Source organism: Protomyctophum bolini (assembly GCF_963924005.1).
Source record: "Protomyctophum bolini genome assembly, chromosome: 14".
Taxonomy (NCBI): Eukaryota; Metazoa; Chordata; class Actinopteri; order Myctophiformes; family Myctophidae; genus Protomyctophum; species Protomyctophum bolini.
Window position 1 is genome coordinate 29,464,102 of NC_137875.1, and position 25,024 is coordinate 29,489,125.

General features: G+C 41.2%; 1 protein-coding gene across 2 annotated transcripts in view; it reads left to right on the top strand.

Moving 5' to 3' along the window:
- acoxl (acyl-CoA oxidase-like) overlaps positions 1–23,723 on the top strand; it is a 41,348-nt gene extending 17,625 nt beyond the window's left edge. Inside the window, exons 14-20 of one of the 2 annotated variants that reach the window (XM_080782577.1) lie at positions 537–646; positions 817–928; positions 1,314–1,401; positions 2,355–2,425; positions 6,131–6,232; positions 11,334–11,526; positions 23,619–23,723. In XM_080782577.1, the coding sequence (XP_080638703.1) occupies positions 537–646; positions 817–928; positions 1,314–1,401; positions 2,355–2,425; positions 6,131–6,232; positions 11,334–11,525 (675 nt within the window). In that variant the 3' untranslated portion in view covers position 11,526; positions 23,619–23,723. Of the gene's footprint in view, positions 1–536; positions 647–816; positions 929–1,313; positions 1,402–2,354; positions 2,426–6,130; positions 6,233–11,333; positions 11,527–18,575; positions 18,677–23,618 lie in introns of those variants that run through there. The other variant, XM_080782576.1, reaches the window with a different exon arrangement.
- Positions 23,724–25,024: the final 1,301 nt, after the last annotated feature.

Sequence of the window (25,024 nt, forward strand, 5' to 3'; positions counted from 1 at the left end):
GATTCCGCTGGATGTTTTGAATGGGGACATTTGTCATCCAAATCAGCTGGAACGCATTACAATTGACAAGTCTAGACGCACACACACAAATCTGATTTCCCTCACATGGAAAAACATAGAGGCTGTGTGTATGTATAGCATACACATATAAAGTCAAGAGAGACAAAAGTTAACATTTTACAGGCCAAACCAGAACATCATGCAGCATAAAAGTCAGATCTCAGCTAGTGCTACAAACTCCCCTCTACCAACACATTTGGAAAATATAAATATCCCGGTAAAGTTTTGATGGCCAATTAGTCGGTTCAGTGGTCAACAGTCCAGTGCTGGGAGGCTCCCAGGTGTACATACAGTACATGTGAGAGTGACGCATGGTGTTGATGTGTAGAGTATCCCTGCTAACAACAATTCCCGGATAAAAGAGGTTAACTTGGGTCAATTCTTAGAGTGAGGTCTAAGGTTAGGCTTAAACTGTTAAAGATATAGGACTAAAACATTGAGAATCGTGTGCGTGCGTGCTTGCTTGCTTCCTTCAGGTGGTTGCACGCGAGCTGTTGTCCCAGTATGCCAGTCAGATGCAGACCAGCCTGGTGGGCGGGCTCATCAGGACCTGGACCAATACTCTTTCCGACGGCCTACGAACCAGGTCAGAGCAGCCAATCAAATATAACCTTGATGAGGATGAGCACTAGGCACATCAAGAAGCAACCTAATAGAATTATAGGCTTCTCGACCGTTCCTCATCATTTCCGGTCTATTGAGTTTCATACCTTTCTCTCTTTCCGTTTCCCTTTCTTTTTCCCTTTCTCTCTGCAGTTTTCTAGGGTTCAATGTAGACAAGCTTGGAGATTTGAATTTCCTGCTGAAAGCCTTGGCCTACCGAGAGAGAGTCCTACAGCGCAGCCTGGCAGCCCGACTCTATGCCAAGGTGTGTGGGGGGGCGGGGAGGGGGAGGGGGTGGTTGAGATTTCCAAGAGACCTTAAGTAACCACTGAATCCTTAGTAGGTTCTATGAACTTGTGGTTCCATGTGCTCCACCTTGTGGCTAGCAACCAAAGGGACCCTTGGCTCATGACAACCTGCATTTGGGATTCATCTGAAGTAGAAAAGTGACCCACTTAAGAATTTAACCACATTAACTCCAGCATCGCTATTTTCGCTGTGATGTTAAAGGAGTAGTTCCCTCCAAAATTCATTATTTTCTGTGTAATTGATATCTTTAGGGGTGAAAACTACTCCTTTTAAGTGGCATAAGTCTAGTGGTTAAAGATGCAATGTGTTGCTAGGAAACATTTTGTGTTGTTCTTTTACAGGTGGAAAAGAATAGAGACCCGTTTTTTGATGCCTGGAACTCCTGTCTGCACCATATCACCGGTGTGGCCCTGGCTCACATACACAGGGGTAAGTAGTAAGTACTGCTACCAGGAGCCTTGATACATAAACAACATAAAGTTTACCTCAGTGGTATCTTTGTGGTCATGGGATGTCTCCCAAATGGTCCACCATAGTATTTACAAGGGGACTTTTGGTGAAATCACGGTGAAATCTTGTCTAGCGAGACTTCCAAAGGGTGTGCGTCTACACAAACACTGTGGAGAGTTTTTAGTCATTATGAAAGACAGATGTCTACAAAAACATGACTTTTCGAGCTATAAAAATAAGCCATAGACCGCAAAACCCGACCGCTTCCCCCCCCCTCCTGCACCATTCTCGGTAGAAAACTGAGGAGAACACCGACTTCACCAAATGTGGAGCGAAGCTTTGGTTAGCGAAATACAAGTTGACTCCCACTCACTATGCCAGATTTTCCAATGGGTTTCCCCCAGGCTTATCTTTTTTAGCCAAATGCGAACGAAAATAAAAGCCTGGGTACCGACTGGCTATTTCACACTTTTTAGGATTCTTTCAGTTATCTTGGTCTAATATTCAGCCCAGAATATCGATGCTTGGCTTGATTCTTAAATGTACCAATAGAATAGAAGTATATAACTTCTCCTGGGTTTTTCCCCTTACTCTTGTGCATTTAGATTTCTTGTCTATATTTTTGTAATCCATTTTTTATTTTGTTTCTATGGCACAAATGAACAAAAAACAATATGAGATGGGAGTCAGAGAGAGAGAGACAAACTTGGTGACACTAGAGTGTGAAAAGGGAGCTTGTGTTGACATATTAACACTACTCAGAGAGTCAGATGTGTCGGAGGAATACTTATACATGTGTGTGTGACTGTGTGTATTTTTGTACTTGTTCCACTTACAGTGGCATGCATGTGATGGGTGTTTGACCTTTGACCATTTTTAATGATAAAGTTGTTTATCTAACCCCCTGTGTATGTCTTATTCTATCTCCATAGTAACTCTGGAACAGTTTGCTGTTGCTGTCCAGCAATGTCCTGTTGAAGAGGACCGTGCCTTGTTAGCAAAGGTGTGTGTGTGTGTGTGTGTGTGTGTGTGTGTGTGTGTGTGTGTGTGTGGTGTGGGGGGGGGGGGGGGGGGGGGGGGGGGGGTGTATGTGTCTGAATGTTTTTTGTCTCTGATTATTTTTGTTTGTTTTTAGGATACCTTCCTTTGCAATGTGCGTGCGTGTGTTTTTGTACTATTATGTGTGTGTGCTTGTGAAACCAACTGGTTCCACTGGCCTTCTTTCTTTCAGGCTTATATAGGAAACTCCTCTGACTCAGCCCCACCTATGGAAACTACACACACACACACACACACACACACACACACACACATTTACATGTACATATTTAGAAACACAACGATGCATATAAAAATAGTAATACACTAACCTAAACTCACATAACACAGGGCTGAACATCTGTCCCTGCTGTGGTGTGCAAACACAAACCTCCCTGGTTGAGTGAAAGCAGTTTGTCTTATTGAAAAGCACACCATCTTGGCACAAGAGTCTGATTTGTTTGAATATTGTTTATTTTAAACACATGAGGGGGGCAAATACACCAGGGCCATATAGGCGATCAATACTGTATGTATGTCCTAATGGATAAGTGCACACACAAAATTAATAGTTCATATATTAACATAAATTAACAATGGACGTCAACATTTTTTATCCCTTGTGTGTGTGTGTGTGTGTGTGTGTGTGTGTGTGTGAGGAAGAGATGTTTCTGCTAGACAAGACGACAGACAGATGATAGATAGTGTTTCACATTAGGTTTCAGTATGAAAATAGAGCAATACCTAAAGACTACTTACTGTAGGTAGTGGTACTATATGGACAAGGCAGACACTGGCGTAATACTTATATAAATACTTCTGCGTTCTTATTATCACTGAGCACCGAAACAAATTCTGAATCTGAAACTGTTGGTTTTGGTGATAAGTTATTGAATAGTATATGAATATTCTTACAACTAAAGTCTACAGGCTGGCACAAATAAGTTGTTTGGCAAACAAAAATGTAGTGAAAGGAATGTTGTCGGGTTAAATCTTTTTTCCCCCTTTCTTTCTTAAAATGTTAAAACACTATATTCTATTCGAATATGAATTGAATGAATTGCCGATTTTTCAGTTGGTCCAGAAATCCACCCCGCTGCTATGCTCTATATAGCAGTGGTTTTCGAACCTTTTCATATCAACTTCCATTATATCTTCTGTATTTGAGCCACTGACCACCATTTTATGAGATTTAGCCTCTCAGAACCAAAAGTACGGGTTCATTTGGTTTCATTTTACACTCTTACGAGTTAAATATTTATAAGGGTCCATTTGGTTACCAACTCTCCATCATTTAGCTGGGGACCACCTGGAAACCCTTCAAGGACCACTGGTTGAAAACCACTGCTCTATAGTAAACATTGAGAGAGTGTTTGTTCAAAGTTTATCTCTCCAGCTTTTTAATAATGATAAAATACATGCCAATTCAGCCTATCAGAAGAAAGCCCAAAAAAGAAGAAAAAAGTGGAATGAAATATTTATATTGCTAGTCTACAGGTAGTTCTTCCGACTAAGCAATTGGCTCTCCAGCTGTGCTGAAATGAGCATGACGGCACACCTAGCCGTTAATAGAAGATTTGAGGATGGATTAATTACATTAGAAATATCATCAGTTTTGCTGATTAGATGGAGTTTCATCAGTGCAGCAGCATTATTGGCTTAGGAATGGAACCCAAAAAAAATCAAAGAATAAATTATGACAGCACACCTAGACTTAGCCGTTAATAGAAGATTTGAGAACGGATTAATCACATTAGAAATATCATCAGTTGTGCTGATTGGATGGAGTTTCATCAGAGCACCAGCATTATTGGCTTAGGAATGGAAAAGGAAATAAAATAATGAATGAAATGTCTCATCTGTGTAAACCGTGCATAGCCGAATAGGATGGGGCAGCTCTACCCTCCTGTATTTATTCTGAGTTGGTACTTGGTATAAATAGGTTGAGAACCACTGGTCTATAGCAGTGATGTCTATCAGAATATAGAGCTATTTTACACTTATTTCATGAAAGGATCACTTACAGCATCTTTAAATGTAGCAATGGCTCCAACATGTCCAGTATGTCACTACTTGACATCATGGGTGCACCTTAAACTTAGTTCTATGGTATGTGTGAGGTACAGTATATACTCACCAGACTGTTTGGCCACATTAAACATAATGTGACACATCTTGCTTGATATCTGGAGTACAACAATAATGTAGCCGTTGGAAAGCCAGGAATCTCCCCTTTCCTCTATTGATGATCAAATGAAAAATGGTCATTCCAAAAGTGGGGTCCCCAGGAGTACTTGAAGGCGTTCCAGGGTGGTTACATCAGTTTAGCCACTAACCCTATATTATATACTCGAGGTATTCAAATGAAGAATCTTGAAAATGGTGGTAGAATTTAGAACACACATCTCCTCTTCTGGGGGTCTCTGGCACAGTGGCACAAACTCTTTCCAGATGGGGGTTCACAACCTAATAAACATTTAGACCATCCAAATAGCAGGTGACTTAAACATGGGCTCACAGCAGGGCCTCAGGCGGACAGAAACGCACCACACACACACACACACACACACACACACACACACACACACACACCGAACCACTCGTGTTTAAAAAAAAAATGGGGAAAGAATTGTATGCTAATGCAAAGCATGCACGTCACATTGCACTCAATGGGTTTTAGTTGATGTTATTGCCACAAAGGTGTCATTGCTCTGTGTTGACATGTTTTTCTATTTATTTTCCACTCCTTTCTTTGATCTCTTGTGGCGGTTAACGGTCTCACAAATGCATACACACGCGCACACTGCCACACACACAAAAGCACGTGCGCACACAGCCACACACACATGCGCACCCTGTGAAGAGGCCATCTACTGTAAAAAAGCAGGCATGTCTATTTTTCCATTTCCTCTGTGTTCACACCAATGTGGAGACCAACATGAAATTGTTGTCACCACCAGATACTCACTATCATACTGTAGGTGCTAGACGGTGGTAAACATTTAGATTTAACCCATGTGATCGTTTTCAATTTGTGACGAAGGCCATGATGACAAAGAGGAGGAAGACACAGCTGTTTTAAAGAAAATACAATTATTTGCAATATACTATAATAATTCTGTAAAATCAGTGGTGTCAGCAGGATTCCGTTCCACAAAAGATGGGACACATTATTAAGAGAGCATTTGGTTCCTGTGGGAATTTGGTCTAGTCAGCCCTTTTAAAGCGTGTCTTCCTCCTCTTTATCATGACCTTTACGGGCCAGCCAGATCGTGACGAATAGCATTGTTCCGACTCCAAATTTAGTTGTAATGTATATTTATATATTTTATTTTATTCAGACATTTAGCTATAAACGATTAAACAGCATATTTAACCAACTAACTATGGTAGCTGTGGGCCCATCAACTCACTTGAAATTGTTTATTATTAATATTAATTGATGGCACTCAAAAAAGAAAAGGAAACTGCACCTAATGATTAACAGAACAATTGAAATGATTTAGAGAACAGCAATACCATGGAATGGTAGGGCATGAAAATGGAAAATAAGAGATTTCATATTATATCATTAAAACCAGCGACAACAGTGACAGGGGTGCCAAGTTGAAAATGGTTAAACAGTTTTTATTAAGTGGTTAACAAAGTGTGTGTTGTGTCTTGTATCCAGTTCTGCCTGCTCCATGGGACCAGTCTGGTGTACCAGGAACGTGCCTGGTACCTGGAACACAACTATCTAACCCCTAGTACCAGCCGAGCTATACGCACACAGGTAACATGCACACACACACACACACACACACACACACACACACACACACACACACACACACACTTTGAGTCTCATCACTGCATCAAGCCACACACGCAAAAAAGATTTTAGCCCTATTTTAACTTTTGGCTATTGAAAAATAAACTGTCTACAAGAGATTCTTTTTGGAAAATGTTGACAAATCTCGTATAGCACACAATGTTTTCAAAAATCTCATTAGGACTTGAGGTGAGATATGCAATTTCAGGTTTTACCCAGAATTAAGCATTGGTGTATGCTATGGACAATATTTAGCATTCTCAGCAAAGACACACACACACACACGATTTCTGTTAATATTCCTAAGCACCTGGGCAGCCAGCCATGAAACCTACTATAGGGAAACATAAGTATGAGCTAATGTCATCAGTTCTCTTTATTAATGTACATAGAAAAAACCCACATACACGCACTGTTTAGCATAGCTAGCGTGTAGCTACATAGATATACTATACTATAATAGTTGTCCTCGTGTCCTGAAACTCTTCTAGCAGAAAGAATTGACCAACGTACTAAACAGAAACGTACTAAACAGTGTTGGAAACAATTACTTGCCAGGCTGAGTGTCTTGTGGTAACTGTCCACTTCATGTCACCAAGGTTGGTTGCGAAAGTGCCTTCCAGCTTCCAGTGCTAAACTACATCCTGAACGACATAGGTTGCGTTCCGTCTCTCTCTCCTAATCCTAGCATAAAACCAGGAACCACATATTCCTTGCTGCCCAGGAAGCTGTAGCAGAGGACATTTGCATACTCTGTTCTGATATCTTCATCATCATAAACATCATCAATTAAGACCTTAAACTGTCTGTTCTAATTCCTTGTGCATTATACTTTCAGCTGTATCTTGTATATTTCTGTGTTATTTTACTCTTTTCCCTTGAGTCTATATTGTGTTCTTTTTCTGCATCTCTCTTTCTCTCTCTCTCTCACACACACACACACACACACACACACACACACACACACACACACACACACACAAGCCACTGAACCCAGTTCAGTTTATTTATGTTTGGTGCGTGATAGTGCATATGTTCTTTTGACTGAGTACCATGTGTGTTTTGTTTACCCTCCTTGTTACAGAAGTCTGCTAGCACAGTTGTTCTCACGTAAGTGTGATCAAATAGAGGCGGCACACACATAAACACTCCTAGTATGGTGTGCGGACATGTACGAACGCACGCACACACACACACACACACACACACACACACACACACACATTCTGTTCCGAAACCCTTTTACGCACACACAAGTACATGCAAAGACACTTGTTGTCACGCAGCAGCAGATGATTAGTATTGCTGTGCTAGCATTGCTTCAGTAGACTATTAGCCTGTCATAAGCATAATGTTAGAATGTGATCCCATAAAGGACCACAAAATGGCTACCATAGAGATCCTGTGAGAGAGGGTTTTTGTTATAAAATATATTCCAAATTGTTCAAAGTTTTTTGAGATTTTGTATTTTTTTGGTGTTTGAATAGCCTAACCATAAAATAGGGTTAGCAAGGTTAAGCTGATTGTGATGGTAATATTAACAGGTTTTAGCTGGGGACCCCCTGGAACCTCCCCAAGGACCCCTGGGTGTCCCTACATCCCATGTTGAGAATCAGTAGTCAACTAGCTGCTGACACATGTATCCTATCAGTGTACTGTTGCTGGGGAAAAATCTCCATGCTTTAGAGCTGATAATATCAAGTATCAACCACATTGGTAGAATAAGGACAATGGGCATTCCCATTCAAATTGTGGTTCTTGAACGGCTCTATAGATATATTAAAATAACTAGATTGTGATAAAACTTTACAAAGAGGTGTGTGTTAATGACAAGCTGATAGAATATGGAGGAGGAAATTGATTTCGGGACTGAAAGGGGTATTTATCTAAATGATTTGCTGCCTAATAAAATAACACCATTGACTGCAATTTTCAAAGTGCTAGAGGCAGCAGTTTTTTTTTCATATAAATGCAGTGGACTGGAGGGTTGCTCCAGATTGCCTCATGCATAAAGTACTGAAATGTTGGACTGAATCCATGGCCTAAAATAAAAGTTAACACATTGGGAGCTGTTAAAAATGTCATTAGATTTCAGTGGATCCATTATTTTGTACAAAGCCATTTGGATTGCAAAAGTCTGTTTTTCAGTTGTTACACAGTGAAGTTGCCTGATATGCAGACAGGAAATAATCATTATTCACCTGCCATAGTCTGTTAGATTACTGAATTAATTTAACAGTTCTTGGTCACCAACCTAAGTGATTATACTTAGTTAGTTAGGTCTAAAGCTAGTGAAAAACAAGTCCCAGGAAAAATGATAGCAACAGCCTTGCTTTGCTTATCACAGCTCGAGTTCCAACGTGAACGGTCCATGCAAATTGTCTCGGTCCTGTATGTAACTGACTGGATGCCTGTTTGCCTGCCTGACTGACTGCTTGGTTGTATGATTTACAGGATTACTTATTGGCTAGATGCTTACTAGAGATATGTCTACAGTACGGCTGTAGAGAATTGACTGGGGTCAGAAGATGGCTTGACATTATTAAACTTTTTTAAGCAAGTTACTGTTTTGTAGTCAAACCACTAAAAGAGCCCACTCTAAAGTTGCTGACTATGACTGACTGAATTGAATACATAGGACCACAATGGAATGGTGTTATCCATTTAGTTTAAATTTCTTACTGTACCACATGCTGTTTTACATTTCTGACTAATAAAGTATTCAATAGATCAATCAATGACTGACAAAATAGTTGATGATAGAAGGATAAAAATAATACCCTCCACTTCATCACCAAGTGTTCGAAAGGTGTGTGTGTGTGTGTGTGTGTGTGGCTGTTTGTACATGCGTGACACGTAGCTGTGACCTTTCTCAGCATCATGCTAGGTCTTCAGAGTCACAGTGCTATTGTGTTCTGACCTCTCACATTACAACTAGTCAATAATGGTGTGTGACAGACACACACACACACAACTGCCCCCTTAAAGTATTGATCCTTATAGGCATCATTGGAACCACACAGACTCCGACACACATGTACTTTATTGGCCCAGGTGGTCAGTATTGTCCTCTATAGCCCTGTAAGCAGAGGGGTCACAGTTCAGTGCATGGGAAGATCTTCATTAACAGTCAATGAGCAGTTGTCAATAACAGTAATTGTCGCACTCAAACACATAACCCATGCTTTCTGAACACAGATACTGAAAGAGACACACAATTTACACACTATTTTAATTATATCATTACATTTCTTTAGGAAACGGTGTAGATGTAAAAGTATTGGAAATTGGAAATACTCCAGTATAGTACAAATAACTCAATTCTAATTAAGTCCAGTACTTGAGTAAATGTACTTAGTTACTTCCCACCACTTTGAGTAGTACAGCTCCAAGTACTCTGAAAACGGTACAATGGGTATTGCACAACCTGCCGCAGCGTTTATTACCAACGAGCATCATTCTAAACGGGCATCTCTCCCAACTAATATCAGTCTATTTTAAGTTTAATAAATGTATATCATCTATCTATTCAAATTCGACACACGCGTTCCACACCACCACCGGTGTAGAGTCAGTCAGACCCATTGTTGTCCAGGACCGCCCGGGCTCTGGACAGGGCATCTGCCCAGGCTACATATATGAAGCTGGTTTGTGACATCACAACACTCCATTTGGGACACAGACAGATGGGTGGAACAGGTAGTCTGCAACGGGTATTGCAAAGCCGGGTAGGGCATGGATCTCCAACTTCCATCATTACCGACTCCGTGCTCTACAGCCGGGCACCAGTCTAGTAATACAAATTATATTGGGGTAATCAACAGCTCCCTGATGGCCACTTTGCCAGTGGGTGGCAGTAGTGGGACCCAAATAGACCAAGATGTGAAGGACTTTTACATCATTCGAATGTATAATTTGAATGTTGCACCTGCCTAAAATGTGTTTGACCATGCATATTGCATTAAATATACATATACCTGTAGCAATAGACAGTTTGTAACATTGCAAATCCCTTGCGTTAGAATGTCAGGTGACAATCCACACAGAAGGCCAATTCAACTGTTAAAATTGTCGTCCATTATGTCATATACATCGAAATGTGTGTTCACTCTCTGTCCAAAATAAACAATGTTGGGCTTGTGCAGCCTGAGTCATCGGTCTGTACACCTCATTAGTTTTAATGGCTATGTCAATAATCTCTAATTAAACCTGTATTTCCTAAGGTAGCATTGAGGTGTCAATGAGAGACAAAATGTTGTGTTCACTGTAGCCCCACTCTAGCTTCTTAATGAATGCTCACCTCACCTCATTGATTCACTGAAGCCCTGTGTACTTCAGTTGACTGGGGTATTCCAGGCGTCTATATCTGGTTCCATCCTTTTTTCCCTCTACACTAAATCTTTGTCAAAAATAGCCGATTGACCGCATGTCGCAAATTTCGCAATGCAACATATTATGAGCTTGCGGAGCTGCTATTTTCTGCAAAGTGAAGTGTTCACCGTCATGTCATGCCCAACATATACAGACTTTAAGGTTCATGTGGTTAATGAATACCCACACATTTGGGTCAGACATTTACATGGTGATCAAACGTTCAACTGGCTCATCTTATATCCCATTCCCGATCTCACGTGTTTTCACATATTTGTCACAGTAGCTATCGATCAGTATTGATCACATGCAAGTGGTATTGATTGGCTCTCACTCCTTTTGTGTGCCTTTTCTCGGGTTTCTGTCTGTGCACATGTGTATACACTATACAGTATGTTATATATTGTGTTGTATAATGTATGTATACGTTTCCGTGGTGTGTCCCAGTATCCATGTGTATGAGAGTAAGAATGTGCTTGTGTGTGTACCGGTAGGCGGTATGCATGTTTCATGGGAGTGGAAGCATTCAAGAGCAACCAGGTGTCTGTGAATGTTGTTTCTGATTGAACCGCTTATTACTGTGCGTGTGTACGTGCCTCTTAATCCACATGTATAGGAACCTTGTTAAAAGGAAAGTGGGTTTTTAGACAAAAACCTTATAACACATTTATGTCTATGTTCTACCATACAGCTACTGGAGTTGTGCAGATCAGTGAAGGATGAAGCTCTAAAGGTGGTGTCAGATTTCAACGTGCCTTCCTGCTGCATCCAGGCTCCCATCGCTGGAATAGTCAATCCCAGGGCTCAGTGGGCGTTCTACTCTCCTCCAGACCACACCCACGTGTCATCCTCCCTACCTCAGCATCATGCTGCAAAACTATAAGGTTTTTATGATTTCATGGAATGAATGAACAGACCAATTATGTGTTGGGCATCATGTTCATTCAAAGAAATTGGATCACACTCAGCAAATTGTATATCTTACTGTGTTGTTTTGTTTGTTTTTTGTAACTTGAGAGAAACAGACTAGGGAATGTCAGATGTAATTGAATTTCATACCAGAATGGTGCACATGTGGGTCCAAAGATGGGGTCTTAAAAATAACCACATAACCACAATATTTGAGATGCCTTCAGCATGAGCCCTGCCTCTCTTTCTTTGAAGAGCCATTCTGTATATAGCAGTATCTGTATGCATATCCAGGGCTCGAAATTAACTTTTTTACTTGGTAGCACTGGTGCTCCCAAATTCAGAATGAAGGAGCACCAGAAAAAAATTAGGAGCACCCACCAAAATTTTACGAGCACCAATATGTAATCGATTTTTTACATTCATTATTATTACACTTGTAGCCTACAGCAGTGGTTCCCAACATTTTTCATGTCAAGCACCCTCAAATTGACACTCATTAGCCCACGGACCCCCATTTGAAAATATATGCCAGGGACCCCCATATGAGAAGATTTTTACGGCTCTAGCAGTGATTTTCAGTTATTTACATTTCAAGGACCCCCAGTTTGACCTGAATTAGGCTACCGTTCCCCATTTCTATCTCTGGGACCCATAAAATCAAAGTTAATTTAACTGAGTGTACAAATGTACAGTGAAATTGGTTTACCCATAGTATGTAGTACACTCTCAGAGTTTCAGACCCATAAGGGTCCATTTGGTTCCTAACTATCATTTAACCGAGGACCCCTAGGGATCCCCGGACCCCACTTTGGGAACCACTGGCCTACAAGCCAGTTGGTATGAGATGCTATTTTTGTGGCAATAAACCAGTTGAAAATATAATTAAATTCTAAATACTGTCTCTGCTATAATTTCTGAATTTGTAAATGGCTACAAAACCCTTTGTTTTATGTAGGCCTGCTTTTTGATTGAAGTAAAAAAAAAAATATATATATATATATATATATATATATATATATATATATATATATATATATATAGGCCTACTGTATATATTTATGAGAAGTTATTTTCATAACGTCATCATAAATGTGTGTGTGTGACTCCACACATTCCATTCAATTGAGCCCTTTTGTTGTCTCTCACAGCTGAGGACCTCAGGTCCAGCTGATGTTGATCACCCAATCAGTCCACGGACTGACGGGAGGTTAGAGGAAGTAGAAGAAGCCAAGGAGATATTTCTTTAAACAATCATAACTCTGGACAGGAATGGACTAGGAACTTACTTTTTTTTTTACATGCTCAGATCTTTATGCTCTACAAGTTTAAATCATCTCGCGGGAGGGAACCGGCCCGCGACACTTTCGGTCGCGATCGTTTTGGTCGCACTACAGTAATTATATGCAGTAGCACTGGTGCGCCCAGTTATATTTTGAGATCGCACAGATTTAAATTGAGGCGCATTTGCGACCAAAATGGTCGCTATTTCGAGCCCTGATATCTGTGTGCATTGGGCTAGCTCTAAATTAAATTATTAATCAACATTTCATCCACCCTTCAAGTAAACGTAACCTCAATAGTATTGTCTCTATATTATAGTGACACTGACTATAAAATGAATATTGTCAAAATATATTTTTTAAGTGCCATTCACTGTGTTTTCTCCCTCTTAAGCCACCCATACTTCCACATTATGCCCCGATGCCTAAGACTATTTCTAAATACCATTTGAGCCAGAACTGCAACATGCAGGAGTCTGAATTCCATTTGTCTTGGTGTTTTTAACAATTCACTTTAGTTGTATTTTAAACAAATATTACTATTGTTAGATTTATGAATACAAGTGTAATATTTTATCATCAAATTCATATTTTATATTTGGCCATATGTTGGTGATGTCGTTGACGTTTTCGCTTTCAATATTTTTTATAGATTTTTTGACAAACGTGAAGTTTTCATTTGCTGGCCTACAGTTTCAAAGGATTCTTCACAGATCAAAAATGCCTTCTGTTCTAGATGTCACTTGCTATGACATATTTGTCAGCTTTTCTACTCTTAACTACTCTTAATAAATGTCAGTTGTAGATCCCACTAGCTGCTCTGGAGATTAATAATGTCAGTTGTAGATCCCACTAGCTGCTCTGGAGATTAATAAAACAGTTATGTTATTACCTCTGTTAGCTAAATCAGTATGCTGCCCTGAAGAGATTATTAACTTTTGGCAAGAAGTTGAAACCCCATGAAACTTCCTGGGGATGAGTGCTGTGAAAAGACTAAAAGAGCCTTTCATTTGGATCGAAATGATCAAAATCACCATTGGTCATATCTCAGGAGTGGTGAGACAGAAAAAACAGGTGCACTGCAGACAGGCTTTGCACATCCAGGTGTGTTTTGTTGTTGTTCTTGCTGACTTAAATGTTTTGTGGCCTCGCTGAAGTCATTAGAATATGTGTTAACTTTTTTTCTGAATTGTTAGACTGCTAACAATTCAGAAAAAAAATCACACACACACACACACACACACACACACACACACACACACACACACACACACACACACAATGTGCAAGCAGGCACCAGCATCCGACAGGCTTGACACAAATGGTAATTCAATAACACAAATGACCCAACTTCCTGATGTGCCGTGACATGTTTTTCCTTGCCTGTTTGTGTTTTATATGTTGGGGACTTGATGTGTGCTGATGTGGGAAAAGAGGGGTTGTAGGGGGCTGTCATTGGACTACTATTATGCTGTTAGATTTATGACACTTTTGACTCCTTTCCTGTGTGTGCAGCAACAGAGGGAGAGCTCCGTGTAAATAATCCACAAATCCGTGTGTGTCATGTTAGATGATGGTAAGCATTTTACTTCCGTTCCTTGGTTTTCAAAATAAAGGTCGCAAATAATATCTTTCAACTTTATGTGTTTTATCTAGAAGAAAAAGAAAAGGGTTGATCCTGCAAGAAAAAACATAGGCCTAAATATGATTTATTTTCTACAAAGTGGCAGAAAGATTTCTATAGCCAAAGGAGTAGCTTTAAACTCAAACCCCACAACACCCACTAAGCCTAGGTGATTGTCCATTCACAAAGTTTACAAATGTGTTAATAGTTGGTAACAAATGGATGATGATCACCTTACATGCAGGTTTGTCACAGCTGATTTTATTGTATATTTATTAGGCTGGCATTGTAGTCTCAATTCTACAGATTTTTGATTATTTTTCCCTTTGTGATTAAAGCATATTTAATTCAAATATAAATACACATACCACTTGAGATTTCTCACTATGGTACGTAACAGTGGAATATCTATATAATGAAACTATGCATAATATATGCTGGCAATGGATTCAGAATCATGAAAACCATAGTTTGACACGTAACACGTTACTTAAAGCATAATTCAATTTGGAACGTTTAGCCTTATATAGGTTGGTGGTCACATATACAATTAAATAAATGAGCATCACAAAAATACATATCACGACATTGAGGGGGCAGAAAACTGAGCGCTCGAGCGCTGTTCATGCAGCCTTAACTGGGACAAGCTGGAGTTGGAAATACATTGTACAACAAGGGCGGTGCAAATAAGAGCAATTTTAGGCATGTGTGCAACATGCCAACTGTTTTAAAGTATTGTACAGTAACAACGAAAGTCTGTAATGTTTATGTTGTACTATTAAAAACAATCTAAAATAAAGGGATTTAAGATCATTAAAGCTGGGCTGTTGCCTGAGTCGCGACATACCAAAGCCTACACTGGTTGTACAGTCGACGCGCTGTGATTGGCCAGTCGCTGATTGACAGCCTAACCCTAACCTTAACCTCAGTAAAACTATACCTAAACCTAACCCTAATCTCAAGAAAACTATACCTAAACCTAACCCTAACCTCAGTAGATTTATCTTTCCCGGGGGCGTGGTTATAAACACAACCCATGTAGGAATTAGTATGTAGCGCCTGAGTCCAATGCATTTCTACCAACTTCCGGTCCAGGACTTGTCACTGTTTGCTATGCTGACCCAAAACATTTACGCGTGTAGTTGTGTGGGCTGAGTCCCATCCATTAGATTACATCACTGACAGTCGGCCATAAAGCCCTAAACCACACCACTGACAAGCTCTGCTCCACACACTTACGCATGGTGGGACAAGAACCGGACTATAAAACATGGAGATATATTCAAAGAAAATGAAGAAACCAACATCAATACTTTACAACGTACAAGTTAGGCTTCAGTGTTCAGTTATGAATGAAATTATATAATATACCGGTAGCTTAATATAATAATTCACAATAAAATTACGCAAACTTTTTAAGACATTATATATATGTCTATGGTTGTAACTGTCTGGCTCTGCTGTCAGTCAACCCTGACTTTTATTTTGATATATCCAACCGGAAATAAAAATGCTTACACTCGCCCACATGACGCCACCAGTCTGGTGCCTCGTCTGGACACTACAGACGCAGACAAACCCCACCCTATAGGCGGGTCGTGACTGAGTCGTCATAGAAGAAGGACGGCTTCTTGCTTCAGGCTCTAACAGAGCTGCTTGGAACTTTTTGCATTCAGAGAGAGAGGCAGAGAAGGGAGGGGAACATCCTCATCTATGCACTGTGACCGCTCACCGACACAAGACAAAAGACTCGGAGTGGAGCACCGTGTTTTTCTTCTGAGCACTGGTTGGAATTGCCTTTTTATCTGCGGACAAGAGGGAACAACTATTGCTACTATGCTTTTTACACTTTTGATGCCGCTGTTTGGAGTTCAATCTGCCAACTAACATTGTGGAATTCGTATTTGTAGACATTGGATAAGTTTCCTTTAAAGCGCGTCTGAGGATATTTTTTTTTTGGGGGGGGGGGGTGTTATTGTTGTTTTGACAACGGGTTATGCCCTGCCAGTGACGCGCGTCTTTGGACATGTCCGACAAGTCCAGGTAAGTTTGCAGACAAAGTTATTTTTAATTATTCAACCACAACTAGGATTTTACTCTTATTATAAGCTAAAATTAAAACTTTTTATTTAACTTATTACTACTCGTATTATGAGTAGCCTATGAAGATTTACTCAATTGTGCGCTTTTACATTTTAAAAGGAACCACAAAGCTTAATGTGACCGTGTCACAGCGCGTCCGTGACGCGTTGTGATCGCTTGTAGATCAGTTTTTGTCGAGTTGTCGGCAAGCGACAACGTTGTAGTCAACTTGAACTTGTAGAAGACTACGGAATATAAATCTGGATTTATCGGTTTGGGACCACCAGAAAAGCCACACCTGGGTCAGGCTGGGTGACCTGGTGCCGTGGTATATCGCAGTTCTCACCGTGACTATCAATCTCAGTTCATCTCACTGACCGCCGGCCTGATGGCAGATAAACTGCCGCTTGATGCACAACTTGCGTGACGGGCCGGGGCGCCGCGGTTGTATGGCTAGCCAATTTTCCAAGTTGGCGAAACGGATCACGTTGTATTCGTGTTATTGACTTTAGTCACCACACGAGCCTAAACGACACTTACTTACTGTAACAGTAAATGTAATGCAGGATAGATTATGCGATGTGTTTATTTTATAAGCAGTGATATACTGCCTATTTTGTGGCTATATGTGCATCATTGCATGCAGTGGCACTCGACTAAATGCGCACAGAGCGCTGCATGTTAGATGGTGTAGACTGGTCTCTTTTCCACCCAATTTCAATAGATCTGCATCTCTGCTGGTCATCGAGTTTTAGATTTATTTCTAGTTTATGACAACACGCGCTGTATCCTGAGGGTGGCGTAATGTACCACTAGGTTTGTCTACACTACATAACACAGTACACTTGACTACACTACAGCGTGCTTACATTTCCTCTAATAGCCTACACGCGCTGTCCTCGGAGCGACTCGCACTCCACGACGGAGACGGAGTAGTAGGCAGGCTGGCTACAGCTAGAGGAAAGACTTTATTTCCTCTCTTGGTTGTTTGTCGGTGCAAACAAACAGCGCAGCGACGTTCTTGACTTTTGGATTGCCCTAGCACAGTCTGCATGCAGGCGAACCATGTTGCCCGTTATTATGTTAAGTTGATCTAGGTTTTCTCCTTTTTCCTATCGCAGTCTATGCTAATGTTACCCACAGTAATGCCGTTATAACCTTACCCTCGCTGCGTGAATTTAATCCAAAGTCTGTTTGTGTTCATGACAAATGTGTTCATAAACACGATGTTAACTTGGCAGAACGAGGAAAGGGAACCACTGTCTGTAGCGGGTTTGGGCGCATTGCTATTCCTTGCGCAAAGCAGCCCACTGTCATGTCATATCACGAGAGTGAAAAACAAAACAAAAATATTTTCTATAATTAAAAAAATATTATTGAATAAATCGGCACCAGCGCTTGAGACATAGGCTATGATATAGGTATGGCTATCTGTAAACGTAAATCTGCATTGGCTCATGTGAGTGTCGTTTAGCCTGCTGCCTACTGTTGCACAGTGAGTTTTCATTTCTTGTGGAGAAAATAGGAAGTCCACTTGGCCCCTGGGAGCGGTTTAGTGTCGCTGTGTGCAGCGTGTGTGACGCAGTTAGTGAGTCTAGCCTACTTACTACGGTCTGCATCCAGGCTGTTTCCCCTTGGAACAGATCCTGTAATCACACCATGCCAGCAGCCTCCGTCAAAACAACAACTGGGGAAATTCAATTATTGCAATAGATTTGACAGAAACTCCCATATGCTGCAGATCATGTAGTATAGGCTACATGGATTGTGTTATTTCATATGGCTGAGAAACTCATGTTTTGAGACGAGAGAGAGAGCGCGCATGTGACATTACACCTCCGTGCGTCGCACGACATTATCCCATTAATAATATTTGGCTAAAGAATGTGCCATGTGCAAAGTCGCGGTCACATAGGTCCATGGTATTTTCTAGTTTGTCTAAAAGTCCAACCAGTTAACTTCCAGGCAGGTTATTCTACTGAGTGACAGACAGTTCAATACGGGACCTAACGGTGCCACTCTGTTTGTCCAACAGACCATCGACTCGGTCGGACGGCTCGTCCGCTGTGACCGTCACAGAGACGACAGGGGAAACTAGAGAAGAGTCGCTTCCAATCGGCGCCAAAGTATCGACAGAAGTCTTCCGTTCCAACCCGGCGACAAGCGTAGCCGGCGGCGAGCCGAGCCGTGGCCACCGGCCGAGGGGACGGGCTGACTCGTCGCCGTCGGCCCCATTGTCGCCGTGCCGGGGAGGACTTAACGCCGTCACGTCCCCTAACAACAACAACGGTCTCCTCGGGTTTCAGTCGAGGTCGCCGCTGTTCAGGCGTCTCTCCAGCGGCTACTTCTCGTTCGAAGCCGAGTCGGTACCGAACTCCCCGCTCCATCTCCCCGTTCAAGTTGAGGACAAGTCCACGCAGACGCCAACACTCTCCAGTCAGCTGCTGACACACGCCGTGCACCGAATATCCGAAGCGCACAGTGGAGAACAGTGGCGAGGTAATAATCACCATGCACGGTCTTTTTTTTCTTCTTTTTTTACCCCCGGAGCACGGTTGACAGTTTGATGGTTATCGTGGTGGGAAGACGCAATGCTATAGGCTAATACATATGACTAATGGATGAATAGTCCACGCCCGCTTCCCTGAACTTGTGCGCGCAGTGCGTGCGCCATAAATGTTTCAGAGAGAGCACATGACGTCATACCGTATATCCATTATCCATCACAACACAGCACACAAGTTGACAAGTAGCATACAGAGAGTAAACTAGAGTACGAAAAAGATTAAGTAATAGCCTACTCGCCTACTAAAGTTGGATGGCCCCAGTGGAACTACTCGCCTACTAAAGTTGGATGGCCCCAGTGGAACAGTGGAACTGTTGAGAGAACATTATAGACTAGACTCCTACTCAACATGAGGAACCTTTTATTTATTTTATGTGTGTGTGTGTGTGTGTGTGTGTGTGTGTGTGTGTGTGTGTGTGTGTGTGTGTGTGTGTGCGCGCGTGCGCTTTATTGTATTAACTTATTAGAGTAAGTGAACTTGAGTAATAAACACTTTATTGTGCACATACAAGATCTATAGGTGTTTTGTGAATGAATTAAGTGGTGAATGAATTGGACTCCACTTGCCTTGACTCATCTCAAACTGCAGTTGATTGGCTCAATATAGAGAGGCCCTTATCACCATACACAATGCTTCCTTGGATCCGTCTTTCCTTGAATCCTGCTGCTAACTGTGACTCACAGGAAGGAAGAGTTTTATCTTGCCCTCTTTGATTACTTAGCTGTGCAGCATTAGTGTTTGGGCATGCGCGCACACACACGTAAGGACGTGTGTGTGTGTGTGTGTGTGTGTGTGTGTGTGTGTGTGTGTGACCGTGTGCTCTCACACGCCTGCAGTGTGTGTGTGTGTGTGTGTGTGTGTGTGACTGTGTGAGTCTCTAGATGAGCCAGAGGGCCTCCGTCTTTAGAGTGTTCTGTTGATGGTCAGTCTGATTCTCTTGTCTCTTTTATTCTGTTTCATTGTAGCAGAATACTCCGTCAGTCAAAACAGATCTTTTACTCTGTGTGTACACACACGCACATGCGCACGTGTGCATGTGCACGGACGTGCAGCATTCATTAAGTAGCAGATAAGCTGTGTGTGTGTGTGTGTGTGTGTGTGTGTGCGCGCGTGCAGGCCAGCCAGTCAAAATACCCTTGCATGTCTTTTGTGGGGTGCAGACAGTGGATACTTCCCCTTTCTTTCACTTGGTTCAGGGGCTGAGCAATGGCCAATGATAAGGAAGAGATAAACGCGCACACACACACACACACACACACACACACACACACACACACACACACACACACACACACACACACACACACACACACACACACACACACACACACACAGTAATTCCTTATGTTTCTCTTTAGCTCACTTTCATGCAAATGTAAACATTTGTATTCTCAATCTTAAATGAACACTCAGGATTTTGGTGTGTGCATGTCTTTCTGTCTCTCACACAAAGATGTTTCTTAATGAGGCTGATTCAACAACAATCTCAATGTTCTACATCTCAACGTTTCTATGTTTTTCAGCATGGTACGTTATGTGCATATCTATGCATCTTTGCATGTCCTTCATGCGATTGTGTCTTGTGTGTATGTGTCTGCATACATGTGCATCTCCGTATGTGTTTACAGCACATGCATGTGCATTTGCAGTTATCTCTGGTGTGTGTGTGTGTGTGTGTGTGTGTGTGTGTGTGTGTGTGTGTGTGTGTGTTGTAAGAGATGGGGTGAGATAGAGAACATAAGGAGTTTATCTGTTGTTCTGTATCGCCCTGATTACTGTTCCTATCACTGCAGAAGAGGAAAACATTATCCTAACATGAAATGAGGGTGCATCTATGTAACATAATAGGAAAATAATGCACAAATAAGCAGATTATTAGCCTCCCAGTGCTTCTCATATGCACCCGCACATGTAATGGGCTCTATGGAAGGATGGAAAATGGTTTAATCCAATTTCGGAACTATTGCAGTGAAGCTGTCTTGTCTGTGATGTGATCATTCTGTCCACAATGACTCAATACATTTTATCATCATCAAATCACAACAACACAAGCTTATGAAACTATACTAACTCAATATTTGACATGGTGTAATTTGGTGGGAAAAGGTCAATTATTGATAAGCACATTGTCATACATATACATTCTGAACCATCGTAGATGGATGAGACTGGTTTGCATGTCAAAGCTTGTCTTAATCCATTTAATTTATTTGCATAATTACAATTACAATTTACAATTTAGGCATTTAGCAGACGCTCTTAATCCAGAGCGATTTACATTAAGCAAGAACAAAAAAGCATGGGAATACATCACATAAAGACATTTATCATGAAACATGCGTAAGCTAAGAAAGTAACAGTGGAATATCTATAATGAAACTATACATATAAGCTATACATCTATACTACTATGCTACACATATGTACTATGACGTGCTATGACTACATACAATGCACTTATGCTGTCTACATAACATGCTATAAGTCTGTATCAAATGCTATCTAAGTCTACAGAATTGCTATCTAAGGGGGTGGGGTAAGTGCTATGGGCCATGATGGAGTCTGAAAAGGTGGGTTTTCAGACTACGGCGGAAGATTGGGAGTGATGCTGCAGTTCTGACTGCAATGGGAAGTGCATTCCACAGTTTTGGAGCCAGAAGGGAGAAGAGTTTGGGACGTGTGGAGTGTTGTCCCGGCGTTTTTAGTGAGGGTACTTCCAGCTTCCCTGCGATCTGAGTGAGCGGGAGGGTTTGTAGGGTTCGATCATACTTGCAAGATATGGGGGAGCCATACCTTTGGTTGCTTTGAATGCCAGCATCAGAGTTTTGTATTCTGTGCGGGCAGCGACCGGGAGCCAGTGGAGGGAGCGGAGCAGGGGGGAGACATGTGAGAATTTTGGCTGGTTGAAGACCAAGCGAGCTGCAGCATTTTGGATCAGCTGGAGAGGCTTAAGCTGGTAGGCCAGTAAGGAGGGAGTTACAATAGTCAAGTTTTGACAAGACTGTGATTAGGAGCTGGGCTGATTCCTGGGTGAGGAACGGTGAGGAACGGTCTAATTCGTCGTATGTTATAGAGTGTGAACCTAATCTAGGTAGGATGCTACTGTACCTAGATGATGATGTACACTTGACATTTATCATTTTTATATCCATACAAATCCTTTGAAGAACTTGAAGTTATGACACTAAAGTTGACATTGATGTTTTTGTCAGAATGTATATGATACAATTTAGAGTAGTATCACATGAAGTATTGTGATGTTACATAAATTAATGCAGAGAACACATTTTCAATAAGTGTCCCACTTTACCAATATTCACTATTACCTTTATCTATTGGGCTTTATGTTGTGTTTTATTTTACTCCACAAAGCTCTTTGTGGTAAACTGTTTTGTCCTAAAACAGGCGACAACATGTTCTGACACGGCCTCAATAAAACAGGGACCGTTGCGTTGTTCAACATATTGGTTCCTGACTTTATAGCCATTGCATTTATTGAGTCCCGTCCGCAAGCCTCTGCTAGTGTAGTTTATAATTATAAATTAAATATTGGAGGATGTGAGAAATATTAATACTAGGTTTCATAACCTACATAATGAGTTGACATGAGTCATAAGTGGCGTTTACTTTTTGTTGTTACTCATACTGTATGACTCTAAATCCACTAATCCAAACATGCGCGTGTGCAGACGCACGCATAGTTACAATTAATTAATTGAATACATTCCTATATAACTGTAGGCTACTTGGTCGGAAAACAAGAAGTCCAACTTATGACATTGAGACATTGAGATGTGTGAAAAAAGCATTTGACATAAACTCAAAGATATGTTAAAATGCATGTTGTGTAAACCACACACTCCCTCCCTTGACCCTTCTGTTTGATATTGGACCAGACCAGTCATACTGTAAATGTACAGTATGTGAACAATATTTTATTGATTTTATAACGCATACGGTAAGTCCATGGACAAAACAGACAACCAAACAGAATAACAAAATAACATAAACAGAAAAAAGTGGGAGTAAAATAAAGATAAAAAAAAAAAAAATCATAATAATAATCATACAATAAATCAGTGCTGAATTACTCTCTCTCTCTCTTACAGTATGCATATCATGTGTGGTTGTGTTGCAATTAACCAGTACTCTTTTAAGGCTTGACTTATACATTCGCCAAAAAAGTGTCTTGACTGGCTATGTGTGGGAGATGATGAATTCAATTTGTGACCTGCATTGTAGCCCCTCTCGACCCATAGTTTCAGAAACTAGGCGAAAGTCTTATATCCTTCTCTTTTTTTACCGACATCCCTCCATGTGGCACTCTATTGTCCATGAAGGGTCAGCCACAGAATGGGATTTGTGCAGGGATTCAGTGCTGTCTGAAGAGCACTTCAACTTGGAAGGCATGCAGGACTTGAACTTGGTCTTCCAGTGAGAGGCCTGTACTATATGCTACCAATTTATGTCACATTCGATTAACGGAAGCTTTCTTCGTCCTGTAATTGCAGGCAGCCCTTCCAGTCTGCCCTATAGCGAAGCAGCCATGGCAGGGGACACACGGACAGAGATTGAGATAGGACTGGAGCTCCGACGACTGGGCGATCAATTCAACAACGTTCTAATGCATCGGGTGAGTAATCAAGGTGGATGGGGGAGGAGGAGATTTTTATTCGATACACAATACAAATCTGGAGTTTTAAATTAACATTGAGGATTTGACTGCGTATCGTCCTCAGTTTGAAAAAACAAACGGACTGACTCACTATAGGAGACTGAACAGCTCGTTAAAGTGTCAATTCACCACATGACGCTGCTGTTGTCGGAGGCTGCACATGTGTTTCCCCCACACTGATGAGTTCAACGTGGTATCACAGCCATTCAGCATCCAGACACAGTTTATCAACTGGTTGTTTGCCCATTAAGACCATAGGTCGATTTTACAAATGCCTTATAAATCACCAGTTCTCACACGTTCACGATTTAAAAAAATAATCTCGCAGCGCGGGACAGTGATGTGAGCTTGTACATCAACTATTTTTTAATAGCAAACATCTAAAATGAAACAGATGCTTTTCCGTTAAAAAAAAACCAAGTACATCTCTCTGTATTTACTTGATGTTTTGTTGTTCTTATATGTATCTTAGGTTTGATAAAGCAATAACTTTGGCTTGGACATTTGGAAATTGGAATCAGTACTTTACGCAACGGTTAACACTACATTTGGTTAGCATTGTGTAAAACCTTCAAGGAGCTGCCCAGCTGGGATTTGACATTAGCTATGCATCACTCTTTTAATCACGGTAAAGTATGCCCTGCCAGGTCTTATTGCTATAATTGCTTGCATCATTAGACTGAGCTGGTATAGCCTGAAGGTGTATCACTTGATTCATGGCACCGGGCAGAGTAGCACTTGTATTGCAGAGCGGAGGAAGAGAGACAGAAAGAGAGAGAGAAACAGAGAGAGAAAGAGGGTTAATGTAGACAATGTGTTGACTGTTGACAGCTGTGTGTGTGTGTGTGTGTGTGTGTGTGTGCGCGCCACGTGTGCTAGTTTCTATGTTTCAAAATCCAAGTGTGTGTGCATTAAGGTCAATTACCCAGTATGACTATATAGTAACAAAAACTAGTTACAAAGTTCAAGAAAGTTTGCACGTGTGTGTTTATACTGTAGAACAATGACGCAGAGAAAGAGGAACACAGAAGCTTGTTCCCTGTTCTCTTGTCAGGTGTGCGTGCACGATCGCATGTGTGTGTGTTTTCAGAGAAACATTACACAGCATTACCCTGTAATAGGAACAGCTTTTGTGTGTGCGTGTACCGTGTTTACTGTTGTACTAAGCTAAGTGTCTAAACTTTTAGGTTAATTTCAGTTTCAATGCTAATCCGGTTAGGTACAGTGTATTATGTAAACAAC